General features: G+C 42.3%; 1 protein-coding gene across 1 annotated transcript in view; it reads right to left on the bottom strand.

Moving 5' to 3' along the window:
• The window catches only part of SNX31 (sorting nexin 31), a 63538-nt gene that overhangs the window by 39615 nt on the left and 8817 nt on the right, over positions 1-15106 (bottom strand). The window contains exons 3-4 of the mRNA XM_029222945.1: positions 9997-10111; positions 6929-6993 (exon numbers count right to left, since the gene is read on the bottom strand). Of these exons, the coding sequence (XP_029078778.1) occupies positions 6929-6993; positions 9997-10111 (180 nt within the window). The remainder of the gene's footprint in view (positions 1-6928; positions 6994-9996; positions 10112-15106) is intronic.

Here is a 15106-nt window from a genome sequence, read left to right as displayed (position 1 = left end):
TTGGGACTCAGGTCAGCTGACCAGGTGAGACCCCTTTCCCCTCAACAGGCAGCACCTCGCCCTCCTTAGTCCTCCTGACCACCCCCTACCATTCACAGACACAGAGGATTAGGCACCAGGCTTTGTAGGGAACCGGGAAATCCAGCAACCCAATCGCACTGCCCAGGTACCTCAAAAGGTCCATCATGTTAGTAACAGGCTTATTTTTTCCTAATTTTGTTATCCAAGGGCAAGCTTTGACTTTACATCTTAACCACGCCTGCCCTGAACCCACTTACTTACAATCACTAAATGTCTATGATTCTGAGCCTAAGTACTTTAGGAGAGACACGCTGCTGCTTCCCAAATTCAAAGGGTTCGTCCACAAAAACAGCAGTTTGTGAATGTGTTATATCCACATATACAGGCAACTTGCAGAGATAGCATCTCATTTATGAGTAAATATACTATCTATGTATTTATTACATACAAATATATTGCTAGGTCACGATACTGATAATTGGGCTCTGTGCTAACTGCTTCACATATATTGAGAGTAGAGCATGTAACTCTCATAACAACTCCATGAGGGATATACACTTATTAAGCCCCCTTTTTCAGATGAAGTACAAGTCTACAAAGGTTAAATTACTCCTCCAGGACACACTGCTAGTTGGTGGCAGAGGCAGGATTCAAGGCCAGCTCCTCGTGACTCTACAGCCTGGGTTCAACTAGGTTGGACTCATCTCCTGGCTGGTCCAGCATTGCCTTGGAGTGAATGTTTGTGTCCCTCCTCCCCCATTCAGGTTCGTGCCCTAACCTCCAATGTGATGGTGTTTGCAGATGGGGCCTTTGGGAAGTGATTAGGGTTAAGTGTCCCTCATGATGGGATTAGTTTCCTTGTAGGAAGAGACACCACAGAGCTTGCTGTCTCTGCACACACGCACAAAGAAGAAATTTATTTCTCACAGTTTTAGGAATTTCTGTTCTTTAAGATTCCCAGTTATGGCAGCCGGAGCAGACTAACGTATCATAACACTCAGAGTGCCGCCCCCACTCTCAAAAGTGTCCGAGTTTGGATAAGTCATATGGCTGCCATGTTACTACCATAGTACCAGCATAAGGGGCCGTGTTATGCTGCCCCCTCCATGTACAGTAAGTGTCTGTCTGCCTGAGTCAATCTGCCACTTATTGATCACTGTGTTGGTCACTTTTCAAACAGTCCTGTGGCTTCTCCCTGTCAGTACTAGCCTCCAAATCAGCACATGCTAAACCAACCACCTGCCAGGTTTTCCCTTCAAGCATCCAGTGCTGGGACAACCCACCTCCCGGGATCCTGTGAAAATCACTCCAAGCCCTCCCAGAGCATGTCAGGGGCACTGGTTTCTCGCCACCATAGCACAGGCCCTAAGCTCTCCCTACACAACCTCAGCCATACTTTCTTCACTTCTACCTTCCTGGGGGAATTCTGACAGATTTCCCCACTTCCCTTGCAGTTATGATAACTGCTAACAGTAGAGCTCCCAAGACCCCATATCTAGCAGAGTAGTCAAGGGTCAGGGGTTTCCCCAGAGCAACTGTTGCAAATAGTCCCTTTCTAGGTATACCTTTGCCTAGGTCTTAGGGTCTTAAAGGTATCTGGCCTCACAAACACTTCTTACCTCCGAGGAAAAACACTCTTGAAATGAACGGAAAGATGTCATTGCCTTTGGATATGATTTAAGGAAAAGCTACCATTAATTTGTTACTTCAGTGCAACTCCCAACTCAAATTATATTGCAGACCAATAGATATCTAATTTATATAAACAGTTAAAATAACAGAAACGCATATCCATATTAAATTCTTCTGCAGGAGAAAAATGAGGAAGCAGATTGCATTGGTAGAGTGGGTCAGATTATAGACGGCCCTGAAATCAGACACTTGACGATTTTATTTAAAAAGGCAAAAGGGGGGCTTCCCTGGTGGCGCAGTGGTTGAGAGTCCGCCTGCCGATGCAGGGGACAAAACGGGTTCATGCCCCGGTCTGGGAAGATCCCACATGCCGCGGAGCGGCTGGGCCCGTGAGCCATGGCCGCTGAGCCTGCGCATCCGGAGCCTGTGCTCCGCAACGGGAGAGGCCACAACAGTGAGAGGCCCGCGTACCGCAAAAAAAAAAAAAAAAAGAAAGCTGAATCCTCGTCCCCCATAACAGGCAGTCAGTGGGTAATGTCTTCAAATTGAAGAACAGGGGAAAGAGATGTATATCATTAACCTCTAGATAATTAAATATCTAAAGAAAAAGCTAAAAGATTGGAAAGCCATTGCCTCTGGAAAGCAGGAGATTGTTATAGTATAATCCTTTCTAGCATTATTTTACTTTTAAAACTATCAGCACATCTTGCTTTGATTAAAAAAATAAACATTTTTAGAACAATATGGTAAACAGGAGAAAAAACCATTGAAAAACCTTTGTACTATGAGAAAAAAGCAAGTGAACAACAGATAAAACATTTGGAGTGGTGATCAAGGAGGAATGTGGTTCTATTTGCGATATTTGAATTTTACTTGTACATATATAATTTATAAAATGTAAAAGCCATACAAAAACGCAATTAGAGGAAAAAAACCGAAGTGGTGGGTTCGGATTGTAGGAAAACAAAACTTAACTCATCTTGATCTAGGGAAGATCAGGAATTAAAACACACAATTCACAGTAGTAAACGGAATGCATTTATTTTTAAGAAACCTCGAAATCCTCCAATACCATGGGCTGCCTTAACACATTTTGAAACGTGCTAATTCTTTTCAAATCGAATGTAACACCCTGAGAAATTGTTTAATTTATCAAAGAATCTCCATCAGTGTGCTTTATTGATATTCTGCTCTGAGGCAGAAGAATGTCTGGTAGGCACAGTGCTTATCCTGAGCTTTATTATCCAAGAAAATCCATATTTGGACTCGCCAACCTCTAAATTTCTGTCATACTTAATAATCGGTCCCAATCATTTCACTCCAAGGGACACGGAAAACATTCTTAAGAGGAAATGGGGAAACAGTCATTTCCTAGAGCCCCCAGAGCTATGGTGGGCAACACTTTCCAGATACATAAATTGCCCCTAACTTCCCAAGTATACAAAAGCCATTCCAAATACCTTCTTAGTCTCCTTTTTCTCAAACATCCTGTCCACACTTTAGATTAAGAACCAGGAACATAAAAAGTCTTTAGTCTAAAGACTTTGGTTTTGCCTTTTCAAAAGTCCCTTCATCTCAGAGGCAATTGCAGGGCAAAAGCACAGAGCATGGTAAGTCGGGGGCGGGGCTGGGGGGCTGCCACCACTCTAGAAATATCTCATGACGTCAGTGGATCCAGGCTCGCTGGGCTTCCACTTATGAAGATGTGGGTCCTTGGACAAATTACTTAACCTGAAAAAGAGACACTAACAGCACCGTCCTCAACAAGTTGTGAGGGATAAATGAGATACCACACAGAAAGCACTGGGTCTGGCCCAGACTGAGTGCCCTGTAGAGGCAACCCCGTCTGATGACTGCAGCTTGCCTTTGGCCATCCTTGATAGAGGCTCCTCGGAAGGCTCCTACGCGGTCACATGTATTCACGTTTCTCACACAGTGTGTCCTTGTCCCGAGACAGGAATATGGGCTTGTACTTGCTGAGCCCTGGAGAGCCACGCCCGTGAGCGTGTGATTATTTGGCAATAACCACTGGGAAACTGCAGGACAGGCGCTTAACAGAGGCAGTGAAAATATTTAGGTGGGGTCTGTATAATATTGAGGTGGGGAAACTTCCCAATCCCTGCTCCTTGGGCTACTTTAATGGTCTGGCAGACCCACACCTCACCATCTTTGAAGAAGTTGAAAATGGTCCCAAGCCTGGACAACTGGGTTTTCAGAGGGGCTGTCTCTGGTGAAAATTGGGTCTGGTCAGGGAGGAGGGAAGCAGAGGTACAAAGATGCAGGGGGCAGGACTCAAGCCACATAGAAGCTGTGTTAAAGCAGTTCATCAGGAAGCACTAGGCAGGTCTGGAGCACAACTCTGGGCCCATTTGACACCACCTAGTGTCTGGGGAGAGATGTGCTGGCCCGCCATCTTTGCCGGAAGCAATCTCTCAGCAGGCTGGGAAGAGGCAAAAGGACTGGCGTTGGTAATAGCAGGAGGACCACATAAGTGTTATAACATTGGCCAGATGACATTTAAGTGCCTTAAGAGCACTGGCTCACTTAATCCTCCCAACAGCACTAAGAGAGGAGCCATTCTCCCCATTTTAGAGATGGGGAGACTGAGATACAAAGAGACTAAGTAAACACAAATCCAAAGTAGGGCAGCCAAAATTTAAACCTTGGCCATCTCATTTTGAGCCTGCACTCCTAACCACTAAGCCAGTTCTGAGGCTCATTATTCAGCAGGATGGTTGAAGATGTGATCTTGATAAGAGAAACTGTGGTTTGGGTGTCACTGCAGACATGCCGCTCTGGCCTGGGGCAAAGTGTTAGTGAGAAAGTCCTCAGAGACAGAGAGGCAAGATCCAGAAGTACGGCAGACAGGTTCTACCAGCTCAGCTCCAGCAACTTCCAACACCGTGGGCCAGCTGGCTTACTGAATGCACCCCTTTCAAAGTTGATGGATCACCTGGGAGAACGAGAGGCAAAAATCCCGCAAGAAAGGAGGAAAGAAACATGACCAACTAAGGGTGAAAAATATATCCCCCCCAAAAGTGATGCCACCAAGGAGATGAAAACAATGGCTGTGTTAATCAAAATAAGGCTTCTCTGAACTCAGACCTCAAAGAACAGATCAAGGTCTCCAAAAAGAGGTAAGCGAATAGATGTGAAAGGAAGCTGGCCAAGTTCGCGGAAGCAACAGAAGCGAAAAATAAAGCCATTGCAAAAGTGAAAATCTCAGAAGAAGAAGCAGGAAGAGATGCTGCAAAATGCAGCGGGGGCAAAAGGTTTCTGTGCAGTTATACAGATAAAAAAATACTGAGAGCACTAAAATCAAATAAAACAGATGTAGAGAACAAATGTATGGACACCAAGTGGGGAAAGGTGGGGTGGGATGGATTGGGAGATGGGGATTGACATATATACGCTAATATGTGTAAAATAGATAACTAATGAGAAACTGCTGTATAGCACAGGGAACTCTACTTCAATTCGCTGTACAGTAGAAACTAGCACAACACTGTAAAACAACTATATCCCAATTAAAAAGAAAGAAAGAAAGAAAGGAGGAAAGAAAAACACATTAAAAAAAACTCCTTTAAATTATCAGGAAAAAAAGACACTCAAAACAAAGCTCCAAAACACTGCCACCCTCTGAATGATTTTTAGGAAGCATTGAAAGCAAAAACCATAATGCACACAAAGATGACAGAACCACGGCTGACTGTACCTCCATGCATTCGCATAGAATGATTTGCAAGATGTAAACTTTGAAAAACAAGGTTCAGAATGTGGGCAGAGTGTGTGCTTATCTGTAAAGCAAAAAAGGATATGCATACATATGAATGTTTGCATGTGCATGGAAATGTGTAGAAGGGACATACATTAAACTGTAAACAACAGTTGTCTCTGAGGGGGGGCCCTGGAGACCCGTGGTGGGAGCGAGGTTACTTTCATTATATATCCTTTTGTGCTGTTGGAATGTTACCACCAGCACCGCCTCAAAAACAACCTACCAAAGAAAAGAAAAGTATATACATATACATATATATATACACACATACCATTAAGTGTATGTGAAAGTACGAGCAATTATACAATGGGAGGGGAGACTCTAGGGGCATTTCTCAGTTGGCTGGACCAGTAAGTTTGTCAACACACTTGAACAACTGAGTAAATGCAAATTTGCTCCCAGTTTTTACACGTCTGATCAAGGTATCATTCCTCCCTGACCTAAGGAGCCAGTTCACTAATATCACGTCATTGTGCAATTTCAATCCTTTTGAAGCTCTTCCATTCAGTCAAGAATGTACACGCAGGGCTTCCCTGGTGGTGCAGTGGTTAAGAATCCACCTGCCAATGCAGGGGACATGGGTTCGAGCCCTGGTTCGGGAAGATCCCATGTGCTGCAGAGCAACTAAGCCCGTGCACCACAACTACTGAGCCTGCGCTCTAGAGCCAGCGAGCCACAGCTACTGAAGCCCGTGTGCCACAACTACTGAGCCCGCACGCCTAGAGCCCGTGCTCTGCAACAAGAGAAGCCACCGCAATGGGAAGCCTGTGCACCACAGCGAAGAGTAGCCCCCGCTCGCCGCAACTAGAGAAAGCCCGTGCGCAGCAGCGAAGACCCAACACAGCCAAAAATTAAGTAATTAATTAAATCTACATATTAAAAAAAAAGAATGTACATGCAGGCATAAAAATGTTCCTATGTGTACCACCTGAATGGGTGCTGTGCTAAACAAATGTACTTGGCCAAGTTCCAGCCTCTAGGGGACAAGAGGTCAGTTGTTCTTTAGACCAACAAAGGAAAGGGAGTTGCTGTCTGTCATTCTGTTGAGACTGAATTTTCTCCATGATCCGTTTACGATAAAGTCAGGAGCAGAGAATATACAAGTGATAGCTGGCATGGCTATTACTGCTGTCCTGAGGTCTTCACTTTGGCACACTTGGAAGTCCCAGCTACAAAAGTAGGGTCCCACAATTGTCATGGGGGCCCTTAATGGTAAAAGGTTCTCTCCTCCATGGCCAGTTTTGAGATGCACAATGCTTAAGCTACAGGAAAAAAGTTATCTGCTTAAATAAAATGAGCAAAAGGTCAAGTGACACACTTAATTTTCCATCTAGAATCTAAACTTCCAAAGCAACAAAATAGGAACCATTTTCCTGTTACTCCAAACGAATGTATTTTATCTGAATCCAGGCTCTGTAGGGCTGATGACTAGAAAAGCACACACGGAGACATATTCTGCAGTGAAATAATGACCTTAGTCAAGAAAAGCAAGCTTACCAGCTGCACCAGTTTCAAAAAATCAACGAAGACATCACTTCTCAACATGTTTGGGTCCATGGTTACTGAAAAACAGGGACAGAGAGCCAGGTTACCACTGGGCTGGGTTGACTGCTCTGTTAAACTGCTCTGTCCTCCAGGAAGCCCTCCAGGCCTTGCCCGTGCACCGCTGTCTCCTTGAAGGCGATGGAGCCTGTGACTTCTCAAATTCAAGAAAATCTACAAAACCCGCCTCCTCCAGGCAGCCTCGCAGGCAACATGAACCCATCACACCAATCCAGCTGACTGTTTCCAGGAATCCTACTTTATTCATGCACACCCCTGGCCCAATATCTATCTAGCTGCCCCTACTAGAAGGATGATGGGGTTAATACGAGGTAGCAATAAGATCTAAAAACTTGGACCTAGACTCCCACTTTAGCAAGATGCTTGGTAATTTGAAAATTTTAAATCAACCAAGAAACACTGATTGAGAGGACCTCTTTTCACGATGGGAGCTCTCAAGAGGTTACCCAAAAAAAGCAATTATAAGGCTGTCAGATATTTAAAATTTCATTCTTCTATACTTATAAGAGCAATCTGCCCCTTAGTTTTAAAGCTCCAGATACCAATACCCAGCGCTGTGGCCCGAGCAGATGGGCCAAGGCTCTCCCCTGAGGACCTCACACTCACACGTGAAGTGCTTCTCAGCGGCGTCCTCACTTCTTATCTTCCTCCCCACAAGTCCTCTCCTGGACCCTGCACTTGAGCTAAACTTATCCAATTTCTAAATCTGTATTAAATGTCTTTCTTTTTGGTGCTGTTTTACTGATTTTGTCAAATAACTTCTACCAGCATTCAAAACTAGCACTGACTGAGGTCATTTGAGGTAGTGCTTCCCAAACGATGCCATGTTTTTCAAAATAAAGTAAGTAAGAGAGAGAGTGTCTCTGTAACAGGAGAAACTGTTTTTTATAAAAGGTACTCCCTCTTTTCTAAAGGGGGAAGAAGCTCTTGTCTTATTTTCTGGAATATGTGTGCCATGTATGCAAACTAATCATTATAATCATTAGCGTGGATCCTTGGGGATGGGGAAAGCTATTGAAAAAGTGTTCATCCAGCTAGTATTTACTGTACAACTGTTAAGTACCAGGTACTACGCAAAGCACTTGGTATATTTTAGCTCACTTAATCTGCACAACAAAAGATTACCTGAAGTAAATAGTATCTCCATTTTACAGATAAAGACACTGAAGCTCAGAGAAGGTAAGTGTCTTGCCCCAGGTCACACAGCCAGTGAGGTGCAAACCTGGGACTTGACTCTAGGTCTGAATAGAGCCTGTGTTCACAGTGCTGCACTGTCTCCTTCCTTTACCTTCCAAGAGGATTCACGAAGCATCCTGACTACAGATAAAGGCCAGGCCTGGAGAAGTGACCCTTTAAGCAGTGTGATCATTTGTGAAAAGGCCAGCTGTTAAAAGGAGTATTTCATGAAGATATGAGAACACAAACCAAGAAGGAATGAAAATTCAAAAGATATTACATTTTGAGCTTGAAAGCGTTTATTTAACAGGTCTAAAAGAGGTATAGTCTCCACTACAAAAGATGAATGGAAAATAGATGACTTCTAGAATTACTATTTACTATGTTTAAAAAAAATATGTGCAGCCCTGAGAAATAATGAGGTAAATCTATAATCTCTCACCTAGAATGACCCGTAAGAGTAATATTTTAAAAGGAATAAAATAGCATATAGAAGAAAAAGCTTTTTTTCTTTTGTTATGAAGGACATTAGTGGGGTAGTTGGTGAAGTTTGAATAAGGTCTCTATATTAGATAGCATTATTATATCAATGCTAATTGCCTGATTTTGATAACTATACAGTAGTTACTGAAGAGTTGTCCTCGATCTTAGGAAATACACATAGATGTATTTAAGGGTAAACTGGCTTGTATATGCAAAACAAGCATCTCAAAAAATTATATATAATATATATGTGTGCACACATTCATAATACAAACAGAGACATGGGAAAGTGAGAGAGAATGATAAAGCAAATATAAAATGTTAACATTTGGGAAATCTGGGTAAAGAGAATACAGAAAATTTTGCATCAATTTTGCAACTTTTCTGTAAATCAGAAATTCTTTCAGAATAAAAAGTTTCAAATACTCAGATACAGAAATGTGTATAAGGTAAGTTTCAATTTGTGTTTAGCCAACAGGGATGTACCCACACACTAGAATACACATGATCGTTTCTGAGAAATACACAAGCCACTTGTAATAGTGTTCTTTTTCTAGAGGCTTGGGGATCTGAGGTGGAAGGGAATGTACCTTTCATTTTATACTCTTGGACGGGTTATATTTTTAAAACATTTTATGTCTATACCATTTCCCGCTTTTTAAACCTTTAAATATTTGAATGCCAATGTTTCTATTTCTCCCCACCCCCTTTTCTTTGTGAGAGCTCAGTCCTGTTGTGCACAACACTTTTCAGGAACCCAGCAGTGGGCCAGGACCTCTGTATCGCCAGCCTCACAGGGCCAGAGCAGACCTCCGAGTATCCCTGGTGCCTTAGCATGGCTCCTGGGGAAGACAGAGATGGAATAACCAACTCTGGCACTGCCAGTAAACATCTCCGCTATCTCCTGAGAGCTTTCATGTAAGCAGTTCATTTTATTTGTTTGTTCAGTCTTAATCCAGACATATTTCTTTGACTTCTACAATCAAAGCCAACACAGAGCCCCCGGGGGCAGGGTCTGCGGGGTGGTGAATCTAAACAAAGCATTTTTAAACCAAATACAAAGACCACATATTTTATGACTCCATTTACATGAAATATACAGAGCAGGCAAATGTATAAAGGCATAAATTAGTGTATAATCACAGGGGCTGGTGGAGGAGAGAAACAGGGATTGACTGATAATAGGTATAAAATTTCTTTTTGGGGTGGTAAAAATGTTCTCAGATTAGATTATGGTGATGGTTGCACAATCCTGTAAATAAACTAAAAATCACTGAGTAAACATATAAAATGGGTGACTTTCACATCTCGATAAATCTGTTTTAAAAAATCCAAATACATACCATTTTGCAAATACTGTTCCAACTGGTCCCTTCTCTCATCAGCCATAGATGCGGTCATTGAGAGATAGTACTTTGGTGGAAAGGGTGGCAGGCAATTTCCAAACACCCGCCTCAGCTGAAAGATCCAGAAAACACACGGTTAAGGCAAAGCGGCTGAAATTCAGGGCTGGTGAGATACCAAAGCCTCCTCTTAGGGCAAGTCTCTCTCCAGCACTTTATTCAAAATGAACCCTTCCTGGTGGCCAAAAGGAGATGCCTCGATTTTCTTAAGGAGCAATTTATTTCTGTAAAGGTTTCTAGAACACTAGTAGAAATATCATGGACTGACAACTCCAGTCTGAGTTTGGTAGATATGGTGTACATTTTAATTTTTCATTTGTTTTTACGAAACTGCCCACCAGTCACATCATACAATAGTCATACAATACAATCTTAATATTACATCATACAATATTAATATTTAATTAATTCCCCAATAGTATCTGTGACGTCAATGATGAGAGTTAGGAATTTAATTCCCCCACCATGCCCCCCGCCCAATCTGAACGTAACAGCAGACGTTTACAGCTGTGCTATCTAATTTGGTAGCCACTGACAATGCAGCTAGTCCGAACTGAGATGTGCTGTAAGTGTAAAATACACTCCAGACTGTGAAGACTTAGTACAGAGAGAAGAGAATGCAAAACATCTCGTTAATAATTTTTTATATTGATTACCTGTTGAAATCATATTTTGGATCTGTTGGATTAAATAAAATACATTCTTAAAATTAATTCCACCTGTTTCTTTTTATGCTTTTTACCATGTTAAAATTTTAACAGAAAATTTTATATTACATACGTGGCTCACGTTATATTTCTAGTGGACAGCGCTGGGTTCTAGAATTCCTATAATGCTGACATATGATCCCGATAGAAACCCAGCCAGGCCCCTTCCTCCTCCCCACCCACATATGACCCAAGACCATGGCGGAAATTATTTTTATGCAAGCTCATAGTGGATGCGTCAAAAATAATTTTTAAATTAAGATAACCAACAGTGCATCTTCCTTCATTCTAGCCTTATGCTTACAGTGATAGCTTGAAGATAAGATACCTCATCATTCTCTTTAAAATAGGAGAAAGGAAACCAGTAAGAAACCCACTGAGATTTTAACATGGTACCTCTGGAGCAGGAAGGCTCAGTGGCTTAAAGAAAATGCAAGCAGATCTAATAGAAATGAGACTGCAAACAAATAAGAACTTTCATTCCATGACCTTTGTCAAAAATACAGTGTGTGTTTGGCAAATATTTACCTTGCATAGGCCTTAACTTCAAAATACATCCAGAATCTGACCACATCTCTCCACCCCCACTGCCATCACCCTGGCCCAAACCACTGTCATCTCTTCCAGTTTATTGTAGTAGCCTTCCAACAGATCTCTCTGCCTCTGCCCTTGCTCCCCTTCTGTCTATTCCTAATACAGAATCTGAGGTTATAACTTAAAAATGTAAGTCAGATCATTCCTCTTCCCTGTGCAAAATCCTTCATGGCATCCCATTTCACTCAAGTACAAGCCAAAATCCTTAGAGTGGCCCAGAACTGTACCATCCGATAAGATGTCCATTAATTGCCTGTGACTGCTTAAATTAAAATAAAATAAAATTTAAAATTCAGTTCCTCAGTCATACAAGCCACATTTTAAATACTCAGTAGCCACTGGAAATGCGGCAAGTTGCTACTGAATTGGACACAAAGGATACAGAGCATTTCCACCAGCACATAAAGTTCTATTGGACAGTGTTGATCTAACACCTAGAAATGTTATTAACTACCTACCTGTAGGGAAGATACAGCTCCCTGATTTGTTTTGTTTGGTCTGCTAGGTTGTTTGTTTGGCTACTAAAGAATTTTCATTTGATGCCAACATTTATTTTTGCAATTAAAAATTTTTTTAAGTTATGTCCTGGAGAGAATACAAAATGGTCCAGACACTTTGGAAGACAGTTTGGCAATTTCTTATAAAGTAAACATAGTTTTACCACATAGTGCGGCAATCACACTCCTAGCTATTTACCCAACAGATTTGAAAACTATGTCCATAAAAGCCGGCATACAAATGGTGCTTTATTCATAACCACCAAAAGCTGAAAGCAACCAAGATGTCCTTCAGTATGTGAATGGATAAACAAACTTTGGTGTATCCCTACAATGGAATATTACCCAGCAATAAAAAGAAATGAGTTGTCAAGCCATAAAAAGACATGGAGGAATCTTAAATACATATTGATAAATAAAAAGCCAGCCTGAAAAAGCTACATACTATATGACTTCAATTATATGATATTCTGGAAAAAAGCAAAATTATAGAGAGAATGAGAACATCAATGACCACCAGGAGCTTGGGATGGGGGTACTGAATTGGTGAAGCACATGGAATTGTTTAGGGCAGTGAAACTAGTCTGTATGATACTGTCATTGTGGATACATGAGGCTCTGCATATTTCAAATCTACTGAACTTTACAATACAACTTTAATGTGTCCAAATATATTAAAAAATCATTTAGGAAGTGGGGAAAAACCCAGGATGGAATGCAGAATGTGAGTAAACAATTTAACTATATTACAAATATATGAAACAACTGCAATGAAGGGGGTGAGAGAAAAGGTGCTGACCTAAGTCACTTGGCAAATGAGTGGAGTCTGTAAAAGTAAAGGCAAAAGAAGCTGTACAGAAGTACTGCGCTTTAGCTGATAAAGTTGTTTCCTACACAGGTACAGGTTAACAATTCTAATACCATTATATGTGTGTACAGAATGGAATAATTAAGTAAATGGATGGCAGATGGTGGGAGTCAGGTTTCTCACTGTTGGAATGAGAGTTTTCAGGTAAGTAAAGGGAATAGGCTAGAGTAAGCCATGTGGTAATGGATTATTGTCAGAGATATTGGTATGAACTCATGTTTAACTTAATATACATACAGATGGTTACACATAGAAGTATTTACAGACATGCATATATACACATATATTTTCTTGCTGTGTCAGCTGAGAGGGCCTAGAAGCAATGACACTGCAGTAGCAGGGAACACATCTGGTGCCCAGATCTTGGTTTCTAATATCATTCTCCAAAAAGCAACAAGCGCTCCAGGGAGAAATGGTTGACTCTAGGACCAAGGAAGGAAATATACAAGGCGAGCCTGGGGCATCTTGTACACCAGAAAGTAAGAAAGTGGACAAAACAGACAGAAGTCAACAATAGGGGTATGTCAAAGAAACACAGGAGCAAACTGAAAGAGCTCCCATAGGACAAGCTGGAACAATTTGAACAATAAAATAAAGTCTTACTGAAGTACAACCTAAAGTATAAATTAAATATCTAGGAGTCTACATAGATATAAATTATTGAATAGGTGGGGAGTATCCATGCCGAGTCTGATCCGGTTGCTGGACTGTCGCCGCTCCGTGCAAAGGATCTGATGGTGGCGCCTGCGCTGACCGACCCACCTCAGGGCAGTGTGACCTTTGAGGATGTGGCCGTGTACTTCTCCTGGGAGGAATGGTGTCTTCTTGATGAGGTTCAGATACACCTGTACCTTGATGTCATGGTGGAGAACTTTGCACTTGTATGCATGCTGGGTAAGGCCCTCACACCCACCCCTATCCTCTGAGCTAGGTTCTGCCTTTCTCCTTTTCCCTAGGGGCTGCTGTGTCATTCTCACATCTGGACCATGGATACTGCTTTCTTCTTCAACTGCTTGGTCATGTGCTGTGGTTACTATGGCTAGCCAGAGTGCATCCCTACACCTTATTGCCCTAACACCAGTAGCCCCAAAGTTGCAGCTAAGGATTCAGGCTTGCAGTGTCCTGGTTCCTTGACCAGGGATTGAACCCAGGCTAAAGCAGTGAAAGCTCTGAGTCCTCACCACTGGACTGCCAGGGAATTCCTGCAGGTTCTTTTCCTGGAGTTGAGGATGAAGAGACACCTTCTGAACAGAGCATATCTGCAGAAGGAGTATCACAGATGAGGACCCCCAGGGCAGGTTTGTCTCCTGAGAAGACCCAGCCCTGTAAGATGTGCACCCCAGTCTTGAGAGACATTTTGCACTTGGCTGAGGAGCAAGGAACAAATAGGGGGCAGAAAGCATACATATGTGGGGCATGCAGGAAACAATTCTATTTCACTGCAAACCTTCAAGAGCACCAGAAGCCGCATATTAGAGAGAATCCCATGTGATATGACATGGGGAGACCCTCATTTTGGAAGAGCTGCACAATCCACACAATAGGGAATCTACCTACCTACATGGAGATTGGGAACAACTTCATGGCCAACATGGGACTTCAGCCACAGGCCACTAATACCAGGAAGAAACAGAACAGTAAGGAGTGTGAAGCTGTTTTTCACAGTGGAACAGGTCATCACAGCTGGGGAGAAGGCAAGAAAGCCTCCAGTCACACAGAAATACTTGTTCAGGATGAGAGAGTCCTTACTAGTAAAGGGTTTTGTGAGTGCAGCAAACGTGGGAAAGCCTGCATCCAAACATGTAACTTTATTCAGCATGAGCCAGTTCACACTGGAGAAAGGCCTTATGAATGCAGCCATTGTGGAAAATATTTTAGCCACAAATCTGGTCTCCTTGGACATCAGAGAGTTAACTGTGGAGGAAGGCTCTATGACTGCAGTGACTGTGGGAAATCCTTTAGCCTAAGGAAGCACCTCAGAGCACATAGGAAAATCCACAGTGGAGAAAAGCCTTATGAATGCAAGGAATGTGCTAAATCTTTCATCCAAAAGTGCATCTTAATTGAACATCAGAGAGTTCATACTGGAGAAAAACCTTATTGATGCACCCAGTGTGGAAAATCTTTTGCCCACAAATCCAATTTCCTTGCACATCAGAGAGTTCACACTGGAGAAAAGCCTTATGAGTGCAGTGAATGTGGGAAATCTTTTGTTGCCAGGAGTAGCCTCTGGTATCATCAGAGAGTTCACAGTGGAGAAAGGCCTTATGAGTGCAGTGAATGTGGGAAATGTTTTGTTGCTAGGAGTGGCCTCCAATATCATCAGAGAGTTCACAGTGGAGAAAGGCCTTATGACTGCAGTGAATGTGGGAAATGTTTTACTG

The sequence above is a fragment of the Monodon monoceros genome, unplaced genomic scaffold (genome assembly GCF_005190385.1).
Source record: "Monodon monoceros isolate NGI ecotype Baffin Bay Population unplaced genomic scaffold, NGI_Narwhal_1 Super_Scaffold_14, whole genome shotgun sequence".
NCBI lineage: Eukaryota > Metazoa > Chordata > Mammalia > Artiodactyla > Monodontidae > Monodon > Monodon monoceros.
This window is presented reverse-complemented; position numbering and strand designations above follow the sequence as displayed.